We start from the raw sequence: 22,022 nt of genomic DNA on the forward strand, positions 1-22,022 counted from the left end.
CCTGTCCCCCGTGAGGCCCGTGCTTGCCCCTGGGCGTGCTGCTGGTGCATGCGGAGTGGCCCGAGTTTCCATCCCCACCTCCTCCACATTGCCATGGCTGGTTTCTGCCCCTGTGTGGCGCCCTGGTGCCATCCTCGCCCAGCCCTTCCGGGGAGTGGGTGTGGACCATGGCTACCAGGGCTGTGCCGACACTGGCTCCTGGACTACACTAATGATGTCTCTCATTCCACCTCCCCGTTGCAGGAAACAGGAGGGCCTTGGTGGACCAGAAGTCATCTGTCATTAAACACAGCCCAACAGTGAAGCGAGAACCCCCGTCACCCCAGGGCCGATCCAGCAATTCTAGGTACTAAATGGCAGAGCGGCTTTAAGATTCTTGGACAGAGGTAGCGATTCCTGTACCAAACTTTATGGATGCTCAAGAGTGGGAGAGAAACTTGCAGCTGAGTGGATGAAGTTATTGTCAGCACCTCCCATTCTGACTCACTCCCCATGCAGCAGTAATAGCTTGAGTGCTGAGAGAGTGAGGCAGGGGTGGTGGGCACTTGGGCAAAGTAGGCTGAATGGGGAGGGGGGGATGCAGTGGACTGGGACATCTGGACACTTGGCTGGTGGAAGGTGGGATGCTCTGCAAAGGAGCTGATGACCACAGAAGTGGTATGTGGAACCCACAGTGAGAACCAGCAGTTCCTGAAGGAGGTGGTGCACAGCGTGCTGGATGGCCAGGGCGTTGGCTGGCTCAACATGAAGAAGGTGCGACGGTTGCTGGAGAGCGAGCAGCTGCGGGTCTTTGTCCTGAGCAAACTGAACCGCACGGTGCAGTCCGAGGATGATGCCCGGCAGGATCTCATCCCCGACGTGGTCAGTGTTGGCTGGGAGCTGAAATCAACTGGGAAGAGGATGTGGACACCACAGGCAATTTTGCCAACTCTAGCCCCTGGATTATTGTTGCAGGAGATCAGTCGAAAGGTGTACAAGGGAATGTTAGACCTGCTCAAGTGCACGGTGCTCAGTCTGGAGCAGTCCTATACCCATGCAGGTCTGGGCGGCATGGCCAGCATCTTTGGGCTCCTGGAGATCGCTCAGACCCACTACTACAGCAAAGGTAGGGACTGTGCCAGCGGGGCAGCGTGCCGTCCACAGCTCTCCCGCTTGTCTCCGAAGGAAAGAAACTTGTCCCTTGACAAAATTCCCAGAGCCAAGCTGTTTCCCACCAGGCTCTGGGATTTCATTTTCCAGGGCATGTTTATGTGCAGTGGGCGTCTTCCTGTCATGAAAAATAAGATGTTGTTTTTCTTTCCTTGCACTTCTTCCATTCCACGTCCTCCTGTATTCCTGCTTCCCCCAGCACACCTCCCTACCCTGATTGGCACTCACTTTCTCCTATGACCTCTTCCTATATTCAATCTTTTCCTCAGAACCAGACAAGCGTAAGAGAAGTCCAACAGAGAGCGTGAATACACCAGTTGGCAAGGATCCTGGCCTGGCTGGTCGGGGGGACCCAAAGGCTACGGCACAGCTGAGAGTTCCCCAGCTGGGGCCTCGGGCACCAAGTGCTACAGGAAAGGGTCCTAAGGAACTAGACACCAGGAGTTTAAAGGAAGAGAATTTTGTAGCATCTGTTGGTATGTATTGCTGCGTTTGGTGTATTGGAGGGGTTCTGGTGTCTTAGATATCCCTCCCTCCTTTCAATCCATCCAGAATCCTGCCTTTCTCTTTCCCATGCTTTGCTTTCTAGGGAGGGAGATAGACCTGCGTCCATTTCTAATGGTACTTCTTTACACTTCTCTATCCCTTATGCTTCATTTGCAGCCACCCCCACCCACATCCTCACATGGGAGATTTTCTTAGGGGCGCAGGGAGGCCTCCTGCAGGGAGTCTGAGCTGTGCCCTGGTCCCTGTATTTGTTTGCTTCTGGATTTCTTCACATGGTGGAGAGGCCACGTAAGCTCCTGGAAGCTGTAAGGAAGTGTATAGATGCATCTTGAGGCAACAGAATTATGATCATCTGGGTCTCTAAAGCCAGTTTCCCCCCATCCAACCATTACACTGCCCTCAAATTGGCTCCTCTGGGGTGTGTCCGGCAATCCCATTCTCATGGGCTCTGAACCTCGGGGTATAGGTTTCTGAGTCAGCTTTTCTTTAAAACTTTCCTCACTGGAACTTGTTTACATTCCATGTTTCTCAGTTCCCACTAAGGCAGAGCCTAGGGAGCTCTCTGGGTGTTGCCTCGGTTTGACTCAAGGTCACGTAGGTTCTAGGTTCTTTTTCCAGTTCTAGGTCCCCGGGCAGTGTGCTTCTAACTGATGCCTCTTTGCCACAACCATTAGCAGTTGCCTTAGGCTTCCATAAATGCTCATGAGGAACCAGTGTCCTTTTCAGGGTGTTACACTTCTCTAGCCAGCAACATATTGTCCTAGAGGCAATCAGCCCTTTCTCCTGCCTGAAGTGTTGTTTCAGGAAAAATAATGACCTGCCCTCAACCAGGAATGTGACTTTGGGCAACTCACTCTCCCTCTCGGGGTCTCTGTCTCCTCGTCTGGGAAACGAGGGGACTGGACCAAGTGGACTTTTAACATTCTTCCAGGAAAACAATCGCTCTGATCGCTGCTCTCTTCTTTACCCCTGCTAAGAGGCTATGCCTGACATTCAATAGTCTCTGTTACGCTACTGGGTTCCCAGGTATCTGGCTAAGAATGGGTCTCTTACCAGGACAGGCTCTGATTCTGAGGGTGAGTTGGGTTTTTTGATAGCAACAAGGAGGGATGCCCACTGCTTGCATGAGTGACCTCGTCCAGTCCAGTGGATGAAACAGATCGGTGCTCGTGCTTCTGAAATCCCGTTGGCCGCTCGAGGTGGTCATCTGTCTCATCTGAAATCTTTAAAATGTGCCTTTGCCCAGCTCATTTGGCAGAGAGAGTGTGCTGTGGTGGAAGTTTAACCTCATCCTAAGTCACATGATCTTGAGGGACTACTCAGCCTCTTTAGGGTCCGTTTCCTCTGGCCAAGACCAAGGAGCTCGGGAAGAGGCCCTCCAGGCTCTAAGGCTCTGCAGGCTCTTTGCTGCCACGTTGAGGTTAGGGTTAGACATTTGGAGTCTTGATTTCATGAGTTTAATCCCCACAAATGAAGATCTTTTTATCTCTTGGTTTGTAATCTTATGCCTGAGACTGAACCAACTTGGGTGGGTGGGTTTCCATTTCGTCTGCCTGACCAGCCTCTGACTCTGTCTGTCTTTCTCTCCTGCTTACATTGCATCTGGGGTAGAATTGTGGAACAAGCACCAGGAAGTGAAAAAGCAAAAAGCTATGGAAAAACAGAGTAAGGAACAAACGCCCCCTTCCCGTTCCCAAGTCTCCCATACCTGCCAACTCCCCAGGCCCATTGGGGCAGGCTCCCTTTGTCAGCCCCACCCCAAATTTGCTCTAGGGGGGTATTTGGAGGCTCAGCAGGCAGGTGGTATGTGACTCAGGTGTGTGGCTCGTAGGGTGCGTCCCCCGCCCCTCCCCGCAGCACTCAGACTGAAATTGAGGTGTCTACTGAGTAAAGCCCCTTAGAACGTGGTTCTCTATTGCTTCCGAGTCGTCGGTGGGGAGAACGCTTGCCTATTTCATGCCCCTCATTGGCTGATATCTCCCTCACCCATTAGAAGGCCTGTGGGCACAGTTGGCAGAGATGGTTGCTGTCCCTCCGTGTGAGTCTGTAGCTTCCCAGCTCTCTCTGGTGGCTTGCCTAGGCACGCTTTCTTGCTTTCCGTCATTCTGTCCTTCTGCCATATCATTGTGGGTGGGTGGGGAAAGGGGAGCGGATTTTATCTAACATGTGGGAGTTGTAGGGTGGGGGTGAGCAGTGTCCATGGAAACAGCTGGGGTTTCTTGATCTCATTGGGCCCATCCTTTTCTGCCCCTTTGGCCACGTTGGTTTGGGAAGCACTGAGTGACCTGGAGGCCCCGGTGGAGCTGCACCTGGGTGCAGTGGAGTGTGGTTTAGACGTTTGTTTGTGGAGCTTTTCTGTTTTTGGGTGATGTGCTCAGAATGGTCTCAGGTTGAGAAGATGGCTGCAGAAGCCCTTGAGACCAAGTCTTGTTTTTCCTACTTAGGTCGTAAGGCATCTGGAGACTATTCTGTCAGTGGGGCCCGAGGGGGCAGTCCCTGGAAAGGTGATGGGGTCCAGGCCGCGCTGCTGCCCCACTCCCTTCCCGGCCTGCCCCTAGCCTTTGTGTACTGAGTAACAGACGTCTTCCCCTACTCAGGGCCTGAAGTACTCAAACCTGCCTTTGACCTTGGTGAGACGGAGGAGAAAAAGTCCCAGATCAGCGCAGATAGTGGTGTGAGCCTAACATCTGGTTCCCAGGTGTGTGACCCTTATTGATAATGATGTGCTATCTCAAAATACTTCTTTAAGTTAAAACAAAAACCAAAGACAAGAAACAACATAAATAGTCAATAATAGGGGAATGATGACATAAGTATAATATATCCATGTAATGTAATATTAGTATCCATTAAATATATTTTAATTCTCACCCAAGGATATGTTTATTGGCTTTAGAGAGAGAGAAGAAGTGAGGAAGGGAGAGAGGGAGAGAGAGAGAGAGAGAGAGAGAGAGAGAGAGAGAGAGAAACATCGATGTGAGAGAGAAACATTGATCGGCTGCCTCCCATACGCACCCTGACCAGGAATCGAACCCACAACCCTTTGGTGCATGGGATGACACTCCAACCAACCAAACTACCCAGCCAGAGCTCTGTTAACTGTATTTTAAAAAATTTAGTGACATGGGAAAATGTTGACAAAGGTATATACAGTATGATTCCCATTTTACTTTAAAAATGTATATAGAAAAGACTAAAAGGAAGTAAACTAAAGACTTGACAGTGATTAATGTAAGGGGTCAGTTCATGGCTTATTTTTGTTTCCTTATTCTTTCATGTATTTTCTGTAGTGAGCATGTACTACTTTAGTGTTTATTATTCTTATTATGTAAGTCATATATATTTTATACTAAGAAAAAGGATAGTAGAAGGGTGGGGATGGGGAGAAAGAAGAAGATACAGTATTTCTTAGGGAAACTGAGAGTAGGTTGGACACCTCCCCTCGTGTGTCTGAGGCCCTGTGTCTTCTTTCAGAGGACGGACCCAGACTCTGTCATCAGTGTGAGCCCAGCTGTCATGATCCGAAGCTCCAGTCAGGATTCTGAAGTTAGCACCGTGGTAGGGGAACACCACACTGGCATCTTGGTGGGTGGGGGTGGGCTCCTGTGGAGGCTGCGGTTAGTCTCAGGTCAGCTTGGTTCTCATGGTGGAGATGCCTACCTGTCATAGGTCTGTACACGAGATCAGGCCTGGAGGTTTCACCTAGGGCTTCTCCTCCTCCTGTCAAGAAGGTACTTGCAGAGGCACTGGCTCACCTTTGAAAGGGGGGACTTCTTGATGGCAGCAGGAGCTCTCAGTTTGGCATTTCTGGGACCCTCCCCTGGGGAATATCCCTCACTACCTTGTTTCCTTTCCAGGTGAGTAATAGTTCTGGAGAGACCCTTGGAGCCGACAGTGACTTGAGCAGCAATGCAGGCGATGGACCAGGTGGCGAGGGAAGCACCCGCTTGACAAGCTCTCGGGGCACTTTGTCCGATAGTGAAATTGAGACCAACTCTGCCACCAGCGCCATCTTTGTAAGCTTTGTTTACTAACAAAAGGAGACTGTTTTTACGTGGGGGGAGGGGAGTTGTAGAAAAGAATGAAAAGTTAGGAGGCAATCAGAAGTAAAAGAGGAAGTAAGGAATGGATAGCCTCATCTATTTGACTTTAAAGAAAATGTTTCTTAAGGCTTTAACAGTCATTCGACTCCTTGATCTGGGGCTTTTAGAACCCTCTCCTGCATCATTGATGAGTTAGATAAGGGCCTGGAGTCCTATCTAGCAATAAACCCTATGTTTAAAATAGCAAAGTGATACCTTTGTGGCAACGTCTGTTATAGCTCTCATCTAGTATCAGTTGGCTTATTTCATGGACTAGTCTAGTTTTATCCTGGTCACTGCTCTATTTACATAGCACCTTAAAATGGCATTTCTTTTAGTATATTCCTAACAGTCACGTGAATTTTTTTTCATTAATAACACCTATTAAGTGATTTACTCAATGCCAAATTCTGTACTGGAAAAAAAAACAGATAAATAAGGCATGATGTTCACTCTCAAGAAATTTGCAATTCAGTGTATTGCTGTGACTAATCTCTCCTGACAGGTAAGCGGGGGGGGGGAAAGCCTTAGGAAAAGAAAAACTTGCCCTAATCACACAATAAGCCATGATCAGTTGGAATTAAATTATTTTAGTCCTTGTCTTTAGACACACTGCTTTTCTCTTTTAAAAATATGTTTTTATTGATTTGAGAGAGAGAGAGACATCGATGATCGATCAATCAGCTGCCTCTTGCCCACCCCCTGCTGGGGATTAAGCCCACAATCTGGGCATGTGCCCTGACCAGGAATCAAACCAGTGACCTCCTTGTGCATGGGTCGACACTCCACCACTGAGCCACACCGGCCAGGCTAGATACACTGCTTTTCAGTATGTACTGCTACTTCAGGCAGCGGATGATAGGCACTCTGATACACTTACCACTTTCTCTACAAGAGCTCATAGGACCTTATCTTTGGTCTGTGAGGAGAATGGAAATGATCATTCCCACCCCCATGGCTCCTGCATAAGTGTTTCTAATAGAGCAAGTGACATCCCAGAGTGAACATAAGGAATAGGACCTAGAGTCAGCAGAGCCATTCAGGTTAGTGGACCTTAACTCTCCCTGAGTCTAAACAGACCATTTTAAGAAGAGTGTATAAATCTGTCTAATGCACCTCCATTCTAGAGGTTAAGCTGGGTGTTATGGAGGGCAGTCTTGCAAGAAGCCATTCAGCTGTGTGCTGTCTTTCCTGGCACCTTCCTGGGACAAATTCTTCTTGTTCTGTGCTGGTTGGCAAGGATTCTTCATACAGTTGAATAGCTGAGAGCAGTTACCTAAATTTCTTGGCTCAAAAATGGCTGTCTTAGCAGGAAATAAATTATAGTAAGTTGGTATGGTCCATTGAACAAGGAATTGCGCTGTGAACCAGGAGGCTGGCATTTAGACACACTAATTAGATTTGCCTAATAACTGTGATCAGTTGCATCTCTGCTTATGCTGTTGTATGCTTTGTGAAATGGGCATGAAACCTACCTCTTACCAAGTTGAAAGTCTTTTTTGAATGAATATAAAGTCTAATATTGCAGAAGTGGCAGATAAAAGTTAGTGGTATATCTAAGGGGCAGATATTTCTGAGATGGTAGAAAAGAGAAAATTAACATTTATCGAATAGCAACCATGTGCCAGGCACTGTTAAGTGCTTTCTATGTATTTTCTGATTTAATTCCTATAATAGTTCCATGAGGTAAGTATTATAACCTTCCTTTTTTCAGGTGGAAAATGAGACTCAGAGAAGCTAAATTTCATGCCTAAGCTCACACAGCCAGTAAGAGGCAGAGCTGTGAACCTTGCTCAGGCTGACTTCAAACCAAGTGTTCTTTCTACTGCATCATGCTGCTATAGAGAATATGCATGTTTTTGCTTCTGTGTTTAGGGCAGAGTCTTATAGAGACTTAAGAGTAAAGATAAGTCAGAGTGAAAACTTGATTGCATGTTTAGGGGGCAGTAACAGAAAGCAGCATTATCAGATCAACTTCTGGTCCAATCCCGAGTAGCAGAAGGAGGGCTCTGGGAGGATATGTTGTCCATTATGGTGATTGGTGGGTGAGTCTCTAAATGAGCTGCTTGGGTTACTTTGCCCCTATTCATTAGTGCCTTAGGTGGCTGACCTGTTACCTCTTCTCTGCAGGGTAAAGCCCACAGCTTGAAGCCGAGCGTAAGGGAGAAGCTGGCGGGCAGCCCGGTTCGCTCTTATGAAGATGTAAGCCAGCGAGTCTATCTCTACGAGGGACTCATAGGTGAGAAACAGACTGGAAGGTCACTGGCACTGGAAGGAAGCTGGACTCAGCCGGGGGGAGAGGGTGGCACTGAACAAGTAGCTGCTTGGCTCTTTGCTGATCTCAGTGCTGATGTTAGAGGGCATTTTTACGTCTGAAGCAGGTGACTTACTGGGTCTGGAAGAAGCGGTGGGTGAAACTTTCTAGAAGAGACTGGATCTTGATATTAATCAATAGCCTCTGTGTTTCTGTCTTCCTTTCTTTCCTTTCTTGCTACCATGGTCCTTCCTGCTTGCAAACTGGCAGGAAGGGACAAAGGATCGATGTGGGACCAGTTAGAGGATGCTGCTATGGAGACCTTTTCTATGAGTAACCACCTTTCTTTGTGTGCTGTGTTCATCCCTCGTGCTTAGGGGATTGGGCCTCACTTGGAGGCAGTTGGGCTCTAGATCTGGGGTGGAGAGGCTCAGGTTTCCTTTGCTTTGGAATTTGTAATGACTCCCTTTTACTGGAGTTTACTCCATTTTGGTTGCCAACTATATTCTTTAAATGTTGTATAAGCCCCTAAAGACCTCTATCCTACACAGGTAAAGAGCGTTCTACGTTATGGGACCAAATGCAGTTCTGGGAAGATGCGTTCTTAGATGCTGTGATGTTGGAGAGAGAAGGGATGGGTATGGACCAGGGTCCGCAGGAGATGATAGACAGGTATGAGGCTTAGGAAATCCTTGGGAAAATTCAGCCTTTTCGTAGTTGGTTCTGTGGTCTCCCACCTGAGGGCTGACTTGTCCCTGGTCTCCTGCTTAGGTACCTGTCACTGGGAGAGCATGACCGGAAACGCCTCGAGGATGATGAAGATCGTTTGCTGGCCACGCTTTTGCACAACCTGATCTCCTATATGCTGCTGATGAAGGTAGCGTCGATTTTGCTTATGCCTAGCTGCTGCTGACGGCCAAGGCTCATGCCCATCATGTGAATTCTGGGGCAGTTGGGGAGCTGACAGAACATCTCACTAGGGCTCTCTTTCTGATTGAAAGTCTCAGGCCTCTCTGCAGCTTACATGTGCTTCATTTATCTGAAGCTGGCAGGCTGTTGTGCTAAGAAAGATTGCAAAGGTGATTGATGATTCCAACCCATTTGTTTCCTTTGAATTTTAAATGGGGTTCCTTTGCTAAATAGTTTTAGGATTCCAGTAGAGCTTCCCACAGAATACAATGAATTAAAAAAATGTTTTAAGTAGTTGGTTCTAAAAAGTTTAAAAAGGATTCTCAGGATTCACTTTTTAGCACTAGCCCTTTATCATAGAAATTTCCATAGATATAAAAAGGGTTACTTATTTAAAAAGTAATGGTAGGTTCTAGTTTGACATGGTTGTACTTGGTGTTTATAGCTGTGGGGAAAGTATGTTACCAAATAGAAGAGTTAAGGGACTTAGTGAGTAGAAGAGAGTTGTTTTGACAATGAGTCCCTGGGTTTCTCCTCCCCCTGTTCTCCCAGCCTCTCTAAGTGTGCAGGGATTGGTTGATCAAATATAGAGAATGCCCTCCAGGTAGGCCCTCTTAGTTTGTTTCATTTTCTGTTGTAAGTCTCACTCTACTCTGTTGAACTGGAAGGGTTCCAGTTACCTCTGGTTGGGAAAGGGTGCTGACCCTAAGGCAGTGGTCGGCAAACCTCAGCTCGCGAGCCACATGTGGCTCTTTGGCCCCTTGAGTGTGGCTCTTCCACAAAATACCACGTGTGGGCGCGCACATACAGTTCGATTGAAACTTCGTGGCCCACGCGCAGAAGTTGGTTTTAGGCCTGGGCGAGTCTATTTTGCAGAAGTAAGTGGGGGGGGGGGGGGGTGTCTGTCAGTCGGGCGATGGGAGACAGGGCGCAGGCGGGCCATGGAATACGCAGCGCGGGGGAGGTGCGCGCGATTCATGCAGAGTTGAGTGAGCCAGTCAGTCAGCAGTCTCATGTGCAGTGGTTAGTGCTAGTCGCGTCCGCAAATTGCGCATGGGTGACAAAAGTAAAGTTTATTAAGTTAATTTTAGGGAACGTTGTGGAGTGAAAGAAGATGTAGTGTCGAGGATTGAGAAAGGTATGTTGAAATGGTTTGGATATATAGAGAGGATGAACGAAAGGAGATAGACGAAACAAGTATACAAGACGAGTGTGGATGGGAGAGATGGAAGGGGTCGACCTCAGCCAACGTACCTCAATCAGATTGAGGACGTTTTTAGCAAAGGCCAGCTTAGGAGTACCCTAATTAAGTTAATAACAATGTACCTACCTATATAGTTTAAGTTTAAAAAATTTGGCTCTCAAAAGAAATTTCAATCGTTGTACTGTTGATATTTGGCTCTGTTGACTAATGAGTTTGCTGACCACTGCCCTAAGGTGTCTTGGCTATGAGTGAGTACACAATGTTGCTACTCTAAGTCACTGTTTGTGAATTATACTCTAAGGAACCCCAGGGGGCTTTTAGGGCCCCATCAGGGATGAATGGTACAGTATTGGTTGGGGATAGGAAAGAAGTATCCCCTTAAGCCCCAGTCACTTAAACCAGAACTGCTCTGAAAGCCACTTCTCTACCGAAGCCACCGAGAGACAGACCAGGGTTTTTCTGGCAGAACACACAGTGGAATGTTTTCTCTCCTATTCAGTGATATGGTCTGTTAGAGATACACTTCTCGCAGACAACAGGAAACTTACCTGTGCATTCCCCCTACCTAAGCTGAGAGCAGAGCAGATCCCTTAGAAAGATCCTCTTTTGGCTTCCCAGGTACAGAAGAATGAAATCCGGAAGAAGGTGAGGCGCCTGATGGGAAAGTCCCATATTGGGCTTGTGTACAGCCAGCAAATCAATGAAGTACTTGATCAGCTGGCCAACCTGGTAAGCATCTCGGGGCTGTTCCTTAGGTTCCCTTCCACGGCACTTGCCAGCCTCCCAGGCTTGGGCCTCGTGGCCTCATGCAGAGGCTTCCCACTGGCCATTTCTAGGCTTGCATATGTTCAAAGTCCCCAATTTTGAAAATAGAATTACTCTACGTAAGGCCTTAGCCTTTCTGTTCTATGATAGGATTCTCTGTACTAAATGGCTAGTGCAGCCATTTAACACGTGGTCCATGGACCCCTGAGGGTCTACCAGGTGAAAACTATTTTCATAAGAATACTAAAATGTTATTTGCCTTTTTTACTGGTTGGCATTTGCACTGATGGTGGGTAAAACCACTGTGCCTTAACACAGTGAAGGCAGTGGCACCAAACCATGCCCGTGGCCACTGTAGTCCTCACTTCCATGCATTGCATTCTCAGTTAAAACAAAAGAATGTCCTTGATGAAAGCAGTTAAAATTAATTTTATTGCATCTGATCCTTGATTATATATCTTTGTAATATTCTATGTGACAAAATGAGAAATTTGCATAAAATATTTCTACTGTAAACCAAAATATGATCGCTTCAAGGAAAAGCAGTTGTGACCATTTGAGTTGCAAGGTGAACTGGCAGCATTGTTCATGGGACATCATTTTACTCGGAAGAATGGCTAACACACTATGGTTATTCAGTGTTGGGTCTGGCACTTAAACGTGAAGCTTCCGGATATTTAAACACTTTTCTAATGTGATTGCTGATGATGTTAATAAGTGTGGATATTTGATATTATGAAATATGTCAACATTCAGAAAAACTGCATAACTTGATGAACCAGTATTTTACAAATGACTAATGTGTGATGTTACAAACTCAAGTATAGGTAAAAGAGCAGAGCAGATCCCTTATTAAGATCCTCAAAATGTGAGGCAGAAAAATGGATTTTTAACAAAGTACAGACTGTTCACTGATGTGTTTTCAATTCCACATTGCAACCAAGTTTTTTAGAAATTGCTACTTCTCAAGTTTTGGTACAGTATCAAAGAAGGATGTGCATATTTATCTGGGAAGACTATTAAAATACTCCTCCCCTTTCCAAATATATATCTGTGAGGCTAGGTTTTCTCTGTATGTCTTCACCTAAGCAATATATCACAACAGATTGAATGCAGAAGCAGACATGAGGATCCAGCTATTTTTTTATTAAACCAAACTTTAAAGAGATTTGCAAAAAATTAAAGCAGTGCCATCCTTCTAATTTTTGTTTTGGGAAATATAACTGTTTTACCAAAACAGTTATATTTATATGTATATAGTTATTTATATTACTATGCTTCAACTTATTATTCATAAGCTTTTGGGGGTTGTCAGTGATTTTTAAGGGGTATAGGAGTGCTGAGACCAAAAAATTTGAGAACACTTCCCTGGTGGCCAATGGCCAGCAGATAGCACGCTGCTAAGAAAGCTGATATGGATTTAATTGCTGAATGGGGGATTCTTGGCGCTCTGTGAGAGGGATGTATGTATGGATGTCCCTAAAAGATCTCTCTTTCCTCAGAATGGCCGTGATCTCTCTGTCCGGTCCAGTGGTAGCCGGCACATGAAGAAGCAGACGTTCGTGGTCCATGCAGGGACAGACACAAATGGAGATATCTTTTTTATGGAGGTAGGTGCAGGCTCATGCTAGAGGCCCAAAGGAACATTTGAATGTCCCAAGGAACTCCTATAACTGATGCCAGGATATTTTACCATTTATCTCATTCACTTTCATGATCCATTTAGCATTAAATTGTCAGGCTCTTATGCAAATAATATAATAGTTATTCCCCATCATGTCTTTCACATATTTATGTTTATATAATAGATGATATAGTCACATTATCCATAAGTCAGAACAACATAAAATGATACATACATTGGGAAGCCTTGCTCTCATTCTTATCTGTATCCACCTCCCCCTTCCTCTTATACGTAACCACTTTTATTGGTTCCCTTTGTGTCTTCCAGTTTTTTTACACAAACACAATAAAATCTGAACATAGATTCTTATTTTTCTCCTTTCTTAGCACATTGTATCTGTCCCTGATCTGTACCTTTTTTCATTAAACATATCCTGGAGACCTTCAACATCTGTTTTTTAAAAAAAGAGCTCTTTCATTCTTTTCATAGCTGCATAGTATTTCACTGTGTGGCTGTACCATAGTTCATTTAACCAGTTGGTATATGTGTACCCTTGGTTTTCTTCCAGATTTTGGCTGTTGCTAATAACCTACTATGAATGATGCTGTGCCTGCTTCATTTCATGCATGTGTAGGTTTATCTAAGAATTTCCAGAACCTTTTGATGTACTAGACAACGCTCCAACCAACAGAGCCACACCAGCCAGGGCTCCACCTATTTTTTTTTTAAACAATGCTTCATTGAATATCCTTGAATATGTATCTCTGCCCACTCACATGAGAATTTCTGTAGGATAGCCCTGGCTGGTGGCTCAGTGGATTGGGCATCATCCCATGCACTGAAAGGTTGCTGGTTCAATTCCCGGTCAGGGCACATGCCTGGGTTGTGGGCTTGATCCCTGATAGGGGGCATATAGGAGGCAGCCGACCCATGTTATGCTCTCACATAGATGTTTCTCTCTTCTTCCTTCCTTTCTCACTTAAAATCAAACTATTCTTTAAAAAAGTTTTAAAAAAGATAATTCCTATAAGATCGATTCTTAGTGTGAAATTTCTGAATCAAGGTTATATACATTTAAAATTTTGATAGATTCTGCCAAATTGCCATTCTTAAAACTATGCCAGTTTACACCTACACCAGCAGCATAGGCGTGTATGACATACTATTACCATCATCTCCCTAGGCTAGAAATTAGGTGTTCTCCTAAATACTTGCCCCTCTCCTTTACAAGATGTTCTTCAAGGGTTATGGAGAATGGAACAGTATTCTCCATTTTCCACATGGAAAAAAACTGAGTTAGACTGGGGTAGAACCCAGGTCTCTGACTCTTACTCAGCTACTTTGGATCTTTTCTTTATAAGGCTTTTAGGAGCCCAGTAAACTCTTAGGTAACCAATTAAATCTGGTAGTCTTGTATGCTCCTTATTTACTCGCCTCATGTTTATGGAGCACGCATTACATGGTAGGCACTCTGCTGGACTTGGGCTTTCAGCAGAGAATAAGGGAGACGTGGTTTCTGCTGCCCTCGCAGAGTTGACAAGCCCTTTCAGATGTCAGATAATGAAATAAGCAGTGTCATAAAGTGCGATGAGCATTGTGAGAGAAGATGTTCAAGGCAGGTGGTATGGGAATGCATAGCAGAGGGCCTAGGAGTCATGGAGGACCCCTCAGCAATGACCTTTGAGCTTAGATCTGAAGAGCAGGAGTTAATGGTTGGAGTGGGGGAGTGTTCCAGGGACATTTGAAGTCGAATGGAACGGGACTCAGTGGTGTAGAGAGAGGGAAAGGAAGGAGCCTTGCATGACTCCTGCACATCTGGCTTGGGCACTTGGTGGATGGTAATGCCATTACTCATACAGGGGACTTAGAAGGAGGATCTTTCCAGGTGGAGATGTTGAGTGGAGATTGGAGATGAATTTGAGGTGCCCCCTGTGAGACATCCAGATAGAGGGAGGTCAGGAACTCAGGAAGATAGGTCTCATATGGAGAAAGATTTGAGAGCCATCCACATGATCATCATAATTATTATATTGCTTGTATCATAATTGTTGTTAGAGCAGCTAACACTAGGGTGCTTTCAATGTGACTGGCTTTGTTCTAAGCAGTTGATGCAAAGTTATTTAATCTTCACAATAACTCCATGAAGTTATTACTATTACTCTCCTCGTCTCACATGGGAGGAAAAGTAGATGCCGGTTTATTTGCTGAAGGAGGCATAGCTGCAGAAGAGGACAGTGGAACCTCACCCAGGCAGTCTGCACTTAGCTCTGCTCTTAGCCATTGTGCTGTGATGTCTCCCATAATACCTTTGCCCCAGGGAGACTGTTGAGCAAGAAGAAGATGTGAAGGAAGACTTTGCTTTTTAATTTTTATCATCCTGTATGTATAATTTTTTTGCAATAAGTATTGTCCATGTGTTACTTGTGAATTAATTTTTGTAAAGACTTATGCCGAGCCCTGGCCGGTGTGGCTCAGTTGGTTGAGTGTCGTCCCATGCACCGAAAGATTACAGGTCAGGGCACATGCCCAGGTTATGCGCTTGATCCCCGGTAGAGGGCATGCAGGAGGCAGCCAATGTTTCACTCTCACATCAGTGTTTCTCTCTTTCCCTCTTCCTTCCTCTCTCTCTCTAAAAAAAAAAAAAAAATCAATAAAAAGTTTTTGTTTGTTTTTTTAAGATTTATGCACAACTAGGGCCAAGCCAAGATTAGAAATGTGTTGAATCCATCTTTTCTCCTTGATTAAGCCTGCCATGATCCCCTGCCTTTGTGCTTATCAACAGAGGTACTCCTCAGGTTGTAAGGTGGAGGCATGAGCTGTCCGCTGAGTACTTTAAATCCAGAACATGTAAGAGGTAGTGAACATTGATGGGAGTGAAAAGTGAGCCTGGCTGGCATAACTCAGTGGTTGAGTGTCGACCTATGAACCAGGAGGTCACGGTTCAATTCCCGGTCAGGGCACATGCCCAGGTTTCGGACTCGATCCCCAGTCGGGGGTGCAAGAGGCAGATGATCAATGATTCTCTCATCATTGATGTTTCTATCTCTCTCTCCCTCTCCCTTCCTCTCTCAAATAAAAAAAAAAATTACACATTTTTAAAAAGAAAAGAAAAGTGCTTACAGATTCCTTTTCTTTCAATAAACCTTCCAATGTACAAAGTGTCCAGCAGTTCAGGGTTTGTGTCTCCATCTAAGGAAGACGATGAGCATAAGTCAGAGACCCTGACCCTAGGGAGGCCCCCAGAACCAGTTGTCCCAACAGTGTCGTGTGGCCTGGGATGCGAGGGCCCCGCCGGGACAGGAACGCTGACCCGCTCTCTGGGCCCCTCCAGGTGTGTGATGACTGCGTGGTGCTGCGCAGTAACATCGGGACAGTGTACGAGCGCTGGTGGTACGAGAAGCTCATCAACATGACCTACTGCCCCAAGACCAAGGTGCTGTGCTTGTGGCGCAGAAACGGCTCGGAGACCCAGCTCAACAAGTTCTACACAAAGAAGGTACCCATGGGCTCTGTGGGTTGGGGGTGGGCGTTGAGGGCAAAGTGTTGAGTTTCTTGTATGGGAGTTAAAATTGCAAAATCCACGCCTGGAGTCCCACTTTTGCCTCTGGCTGTCGTGTGGGATTCGTGAAGCTGTCTTGAGGTCCGGGCAGCAGCCCAGGCCCTCAGCAGCCCCTGCGGAGTCGAGGGCGGGAGCCCTGGAGGGCTTGAGTGACACGGCTCTCTCCCGGTGCCGCAGTGTCGGGAGCTGTACTACTGTGTGAAGGACAGCATGGAGCGTGCCGCCGCCCGGCAGCAGAGCATCAAACCTGGTAAGGACAGAGCTCCCTGAGCGCGTGCCCCCGTGTATGTTCATCAGCCTTCGTTCGTGTCAGAGGCCTGGCAAGGAAGTCAGGCTATGGACTCCCTGTCCCCCAGCGAGCTGACCACCTGCTCCCTCACCGCAGGGCCTGAACTAGGTGGCGAGTTCCCCGTGCAGGACATGAAGACTGGTGAGGGTGGCTTGCTGCAGGTCACCCTAGAAGGGATCAATCTCAAGTTCATGCACAACCAGGTAGGTGCAGGTGGCAGCCCAAGGCTTCCTGGCCCTTGTTCCATCGGCATTAGGATCAGTGTCAGGGTCCCCAGGGCTTTCCCAGTGAGCGTGAGAGAGGGCCTCAGAGACTAGTGGGAGAGCTGGAGCAGCTGGACCGGGGGCAGATCAGAGAGGAGGGCATGAGACGCTGACAGCCCCTTGGAGGTGCAGCAGGGCGGTTCTATGGGAGACCCGGGAAGAGAGGGCGCCTCGTCGTCAGACTCACGAGACAGCACAGTGTGAGTGGGAGCGTCTCACTTGGCCCTTCGCAGCGTCTGCCTTCCCTGTGCCCAGGGTACGCTTCTGCTTGGTGGTTTTGCTTTGAGAGTCTAGAGACCAGCTGATCTCGCTCATGTGTGTCTGGTGTGCGTAGTTTGTGTGTGAGTGTGTGAGTAGCTTGTCTCTATCCTACTGGCGTGTGTTTGCTTTTTCTCCTGCTGATTCTTCTTCCTACTCTTTTCCTCCCTCCAAGTGTCCGTTCTGCCCCTGCCTCACAGGCCCACCCCCTTCTTTTGACGGGGACACCTCAGGATCCGTCTCTCCCTCACTGTGATTCCACAGTAGGAGCTGACTTGCTTCTTTCTCCTGGTCCTTAACACAATGTTACTTCTTTTCTCTGTGGACATCCCTTAAGCTAATTCCTTTCTGAGGCCAGCACATCATCCCAGGTCCGTTCCCAGTTGTGACTCTTCACCAAGTGCCTCCCCTGCCCCTTCCCTGTTCCTCTCCTGAGGCTCAGAGACAGATCCGCGTGTGGGAGCCACAGCCCTGGCCAGGCAGCAGATACCAGGAGGGGAACATCTAGAGTCCGTGCCTCCTCCCTCCACTTGCCGCGCTAGTTCTCCTTCAGGAGTCTAGCTGGGCAGCTTTGGTGCGATGGCAGTGTTTTCCTTAGTATATTGGTTAGTGGTAACAGTAATATTGTCAGTGGTACCCAAGTACTTGTCTGGACCCTGAAGGTGCTGACACTTCTTGGGGAGCAGGCTTCTTAACCACATTTTAGTGCTGTGGCCTCCACCAGTGCCTCACCTTCTGAAGACAGGATCTCAACACCCAGATGCCCTCACCGGGTCCCACCCTCGGTATATGGCCCCTTCGGACGGACCTAACGTCTAACTGTTACAAAGCACGTCTGAGCTGGTCTGGAGTTTAAGGCTTTGCCCCAGAAGAGAGAGATCCTACAGAGAGGGGGGATCAGAGCCTGACTGACAATGAGATAAGGGCCACAGAGCCGTCAGTTGGGGTTGAGGAGCCTGGGACCCTCCAGGGGAGTGACACAGTTGGGGCAAACAAATGGCAAAAGCATGGTCTTTGGAGTCAGGACTGACTTGGATTCGGGGCCCACCTTTGTTATTCACGGGCAAGTAAACTGTGTGACCCCCAGGGTCCTCCTCTGTGAAGTGAGGGTGGACCTCTGTGCTGTGCCTCATAGATGGAAGGATTGCACGTAGCATTGGCAGAGCTCCCAGTAGGTGCTCATGAGTGGTAGCTGTTGTTGTCATCACCTCGTGCTTCTTGGGAGAGCCTGGATCCTGTTCCAAGGAAGATAGCAGCGCCTCACCCCGAGGACAGTCTGAGGGGAGCTTTGCGCCCGTGCCAGCCCTCTGCGCCGGAGGAGGATGCATGGAAGGGTAGAGAGCTGATGGGCTAAGTGGGGGGACCCCTGGGGCACAGTGTCCCACAAACGCTGCCCTGGACACGGGGTCCGGGCGGGCAGCCCAAGCCAGCAGAGGGACCTTTGGGTGGGTTTGACCATTAAAACTAACGCCTTCATTTCTCTCCCATGCTTTCTCCTCCGGCCAGGAGCGGAAGGTACATGCCCTTTCTGCTATCTTCGCTTCTTAGCGCTTTTGAGTCGTGTGTGTATGTGTGTGTGCGTGTGCGTGTGCGTGTATGTGTGCGTGTGCGTGTTCTTCTGTCCTCCCTTTGGGAGCTAGGTTTTCTGTGTGGGGGTGGGGCTGTAGCGGTGAGAGGGGGCTTGTGGGCAGGGGAGCCTCTGGGCCTTACCCCCTCCTCCCTCTCTTTCAGGTTTTCATAGAGCTGAATCACATTAAAAAGTGCAATACAGTTCGAGGCGTCTTTGTCCTGGAGGAATTTGGTAATTACACTATTTTGCTCTTAGGTCTGGACTCACATGGCAGTAACTCAAACCTCGGAGCTCCAGAGGAGGCCTAGAGGCAGAGAACCTCTGCAGAGAGGCCTGGAGGGCAGGCGTGGTAGGGAAGAGAAGAGCCCCGAGAGGACAGAGGGGAGGAGGAAAAGAGACAGTGGCGGCTAGGAAGTGGGTCCCAGAGAGCACGTGGCCTTAGCCGGGTTAGCGTTTGGAGGTGGCGCTCCGTGCTCTGGCACCAGGTTCCCTCAGTTGGCCAGCCAGTGGTCCGAAAGTTCTGGGGCAGAGCAGTCAGGCCATCCCCACGCCTGCTAGGTCACACCACCTGCTGCGAGCCTCCTAGTAGCCCAGGGTGCCATCCACGCACCCAGTGCCTCTCCGGCGTCTGCCCAGCCTCTGTGCTGGAAGAAGGGCAAGTGGCGGCCCAGGCAGACTCACTCTAGAAGGCAGAGAAGCCTAGTGGACCCCAGAGGCAGACGGGGCAGCTGCAGCTGGAAGCCAGGAGCCAGCCTCCCCCAGGCCGAGCGGACCTGTAGTGCAGGGGTTCTCACCCTGGGGCTTTGAGTTCCTGCTGTGTTTGTGCTTCATTCTTTTGTGCCCCTCATCGCTGCTATGAAAACCTTCGTTCTCCAGCAGGTAACGTGGCCCCGGCTCTGCTGCCTCCCCCCAGGCTCCACCTGGGGCCCTGCGGTGGGTGGGGCGGGCTCCCTTCAACCAAGGCAGCTGCTCACCTCGCCAGTCCGTCTTCTCTCCCCACCCTCTTCCTTCCCAGCCTCCCTCCACCCGTGCTGGCTCACTGATTCTGAGGTTCTCCCCTGTGTACTCCCTCTCTTCTGCCAGAGAGAGATTTGGGGGAATCTTCCAACTCAGGAGAGGACCTGCGCTTCTTGCTCCACCTTTGATGGGTTTATTCCCTGGTAACCCTGGGTCCCTGAATTCACCTCCCAGGGTCAGGAGGTGTGGCCAACTCTCATCCTACCTTTCTGGTCCCCAGAGGATGTCATGCCCGGCTTCTCCCAACTTCAGGGGCCATGATGATGGCTGCGCCTGTGCCTTACTCCTTCCCCTGGCCAAGCAGAACCCTGCATGGCTGGGGCAGGGGCGACTCTGAGTCTGCCATTTGGGGCTGTGGACGTGTGTACCTTGCCTGATGCCTCCCATCACCTCCCTCCCGGGTGCTTTGCTCGCCTGCCTCTCCTGCTCCGTGTGTCTGCTCCAGAGCCCTCTGACGCTCTCCCTCACACAGGCGGGCCTGGCCTCTCCTGCCACTCAGGAAAGGAAACGTACACGTCTGGTGGGTTTAGTATCAACACGCCTCATCCAGCCGCAGGACGCTCTGTGTCGGGGCTGGGAGTCCAGGGGACTGTGCGTAACAGGACCCAAGTCTCGGCTGGTGACAGGGATGCAGCTCTCTCCTCCCAGCCCGACTGGGGGGCCTTCACCCCCTGTGCTTCCCGGGGGCCCTGGACAGCAGCGGGGACCAGGCTGGTGAAAGATTAACCCGCTGCCGTGCTGGGGCTCCCAGAGAAGTGGGTAGAGTCACGGCCACCAGCAAGGAGCCATGCAGACCTCAGGGCCGTGTCTGGGGACGTGTCCTCTCCTCCTGCAGGGGCCTGAGCTGCAGCCCTAGGAGCGGCCCGGAGGGAAGGGCCCTGTGCCGGGCGCCGCCGCCTGGGGGAGTTCGGCACTACTCTTAGTTTTGAACTTTCTGTTTTGTTTCTTGCCCGTCCGGTTTTAGTTCCTGAAATTAAAGAAGTGGTGAGCCACAAGTACAAGACACCCATGGTGAGTGTGCCATCAACCCTGACGGGCCAGTCTGCACAGGGCTCCGGACAGAAGGGGGGCTCTGCGAGCACAGGGTGAGGGGTGATAGGAGTGATCTGAGAGGCGAATTTGGTCCGGATGCCAGAGGTTCAGCTGAGGCTGACACAGGTCTTCAGCCCTGGGGGAGAGACGCACACTGATCTCCTCTCCCACCAGCTGGTTCTGAGGCCTGGCTGAGGCCCGAGCCCAGGGCGAGGCGCGTGTTTCCCGTGTGGCAGAGCTCCGTGTGAAGAGGTGAGGTCTCAGGGGTGTTGATCCACCTGGTTTTCTCCCCGTCTAGGCCCACGAGATCTGCTACTCGGTGTTGTGTCTCTTCTCGTATGTGGCTGCGGTCCGCAGCAGTGAGGACGACCTCCGAACCCCGCCCCGGCCCGTCTCCAGCTGATGGAGGGTGACGGCTGCCCCACCCAGGGGCGCCCTGGCCTCTTGCCTCTTGCTGTTCCCCAGTGCACGATGCTGCTAAGACCAGATGCGGATGACGCGCGTTCTCTGCAAGCCCCTCGCGTGGCTTAGGTGGTTCCCAGTTATGTGTCTGTTGGTGTGTCTTAGTGTGTTCATCACAGGGCTGAGCTAGTCTCTTCCGCCTTCTCCCTCTTCACTCCCAGAAGACCAGCCTACTGTTCCCTCAGGGCTTGGTGTGTGAGTGTGTGTGTGTGTGTGTGTGTGTGTGTGTGTCTGTCTGTCTGTTGGGCCAGTGGCTTCTAAGAACTCTTTGGCACAGGCCAGTGTGAGTCCACGCCTGCATGCCCTTGAGACATTTGTGCTGTGGCTCCATGTCCTTGGCATTGTGACCTCCCAGCGCAGGACTCTGGCTCTTGTCCTCTGTGATCCAGCACAGCCAGGCGCCTGGAACAGCCCCCTCTGGGGACTGAGGGAAGCTTGAGGCTTCCTGAGAGGGGTGGGCGGCGAGAGGAGGGAGAGGCCCGGGGCAGCAGAGTGAGTGGCAACCTCCCTGCTTCCTGACGCATTTCCTAAGCTGGCAGCTACCACCCGCCCGCCCATGGGCCACACACAGTCTTGCTGCTGTCACCATGGCCTCCACCACTCAGCGGAGCAGCTCTTCCCCTGGGGTCTGCCTGGCCTTAGGCAGAGGAGAGCAGACTGGTTGGGGCCAGGAGACTCCCAGGAACCGGAAGGGGTGGGCAAAGGCCAAGTTCGGTGTACACACCCGTGTCTGCAGGCAGCGTCTCCTGGCACCGGGTGCCAGAAGGGAGAGAGGGCCTGGGAGTGGGCAAGAGATGACTGTACATATTTATTTCAGCTCCACATTATTTATAGAAGATGTACATACGTGTGAATGTGAAATAAATGTCCTTAACTCTCCGTGGGCTCCTGGCACTAAATGATGCTTCCTCTCACCTGGGCCTGAGGAAGGCTGGCCTAGACTCTACAAAGGCACCTCTGGTCTGAAGGGAGCAGGGAGATGAGATCACGCCCATCTGAGCTCTGGCGCTGAAGCCCAGCCTCCCACCTGCCTGCCGGCCCAGCAGGGCTCCTCTCCACGCTCCCTGGGCTCCCTGTG

General features: G+C 49.5%; 1 protein-coding gene across 31 annotated transcripts in view; it reads left to right on the forward strand.

Annotated features, from left to right (window-relative positions):
- The window catches only part of MADD (MAP kinase activating death domain), a 37,895-nt gene extending 16,072 nt beyond the window's left edge, over nucleotides 1-21,823 (forward strand). For 3 of the 31 annotated variants that reach the window (XM_070427950.1, XM_070427957.1, XM_070427951.1), the window contains 20 exons: nucleotides 244-346; nucleotides 675-861; nucleotides 955-1,105; nucleotides 1,419-1,625; nucleotides 3,268-3,321; nucleotides 4,254-4,354; nucleotides 5,131-5,214; nucleotides 5,514-5,672; nucleotides 7,869-7,977; nucleotides 8,263-8,325; nucleotides 8,544-8,664; nucleotides 8,764-8,869; nucleotides 10,724-10,834; nucleotides 12,373-12,480; nucleotides 15,826-15,990; nucleotides 16,231-16,303; nucleotides 16,439-16,545; nucleotides 18,595-18,664; nucleotides 20,415-20,461; nucleotides 20,781-21,823. In XM_070427950.1, coding sequence (XP_070284051.1) covers nucleotides 244-346; nucleotides 675-861; nucleotides 955-1,105; nucleotides 1,419-1,625; nucleotides 3,268-3,321; nucleotides 4,254-4,354; nucleotides 5,131-5,214; nucleotides 5,514-5,672; nucleotides 7,869-7,977; nucleotides 8,263-8,325; nucleotides 8,544-8,664; nucleotides 8,764-8,869; nucleotides 10,724-10,834; nucleotides 12,373-12,480; nucleotides 15,826-15,990; nucleotides 16,231-16,303; nucleotides 16,439-16,545; nucleotides 18,595-18,664; nucleotides 20,415-20,461; nucleotides 20,781-20,885 — 2,231 coding nt within the window. In that variant the 3' untranslated portion in view covers nucleotides 20,886-21,823. The remainder of the gene's footprint in view (nucleotides 1-243; nucleotides 347-674; nucleotides 862-954; nucleotides 1,106-1,418; nucleotides 1,626-3,267; nucleotides 3,322-4,253; nucleotides 4,355-5,130; nucleotides 5,215-5,513; nucleotides 5,673-7,868; nucleotides 7,978-8,262; nucleotides 8,326-8,543; nucleotides 8,665-8,763; nucleotides 8,870-10,723; nucleotides 10,835-12,372; nucleotides 12,481-15,825; nucleotides 15,991-16,230; nucleotides 16,304-16,438; nucleotides 16,546-18,594; nucleotides 18,665-20,414; nucleotides 20,462-20,780) is intronic. The other 28 variants (XM_070427952.1, XM_070427959.1, XM_070427953.1 and 25 more) reach the window with 16 other exon arrangements.
- The last annotated feature ends 199 nt before the right edge of the window (nucleotides 21,824-22,022 follow it).

The sequence above is a fragment of the Myotis yumanensis genome, unplaced genomic scaffold (genome assembly GCF_028538775.1).
Source record: "Myotis yumanensis isolate MYYU_CA2020_CCGP unplaced genomic scaffold, mMyoYum1.0.hap1 SCAF_10, whole genome shotgun sequence".
Lineage (NCBI taxonomy): Eukaryota > Metazoa > Chordata > Mammalia > Chiroptera > Vespertilionidae > Myotis > Myotis yumanensis.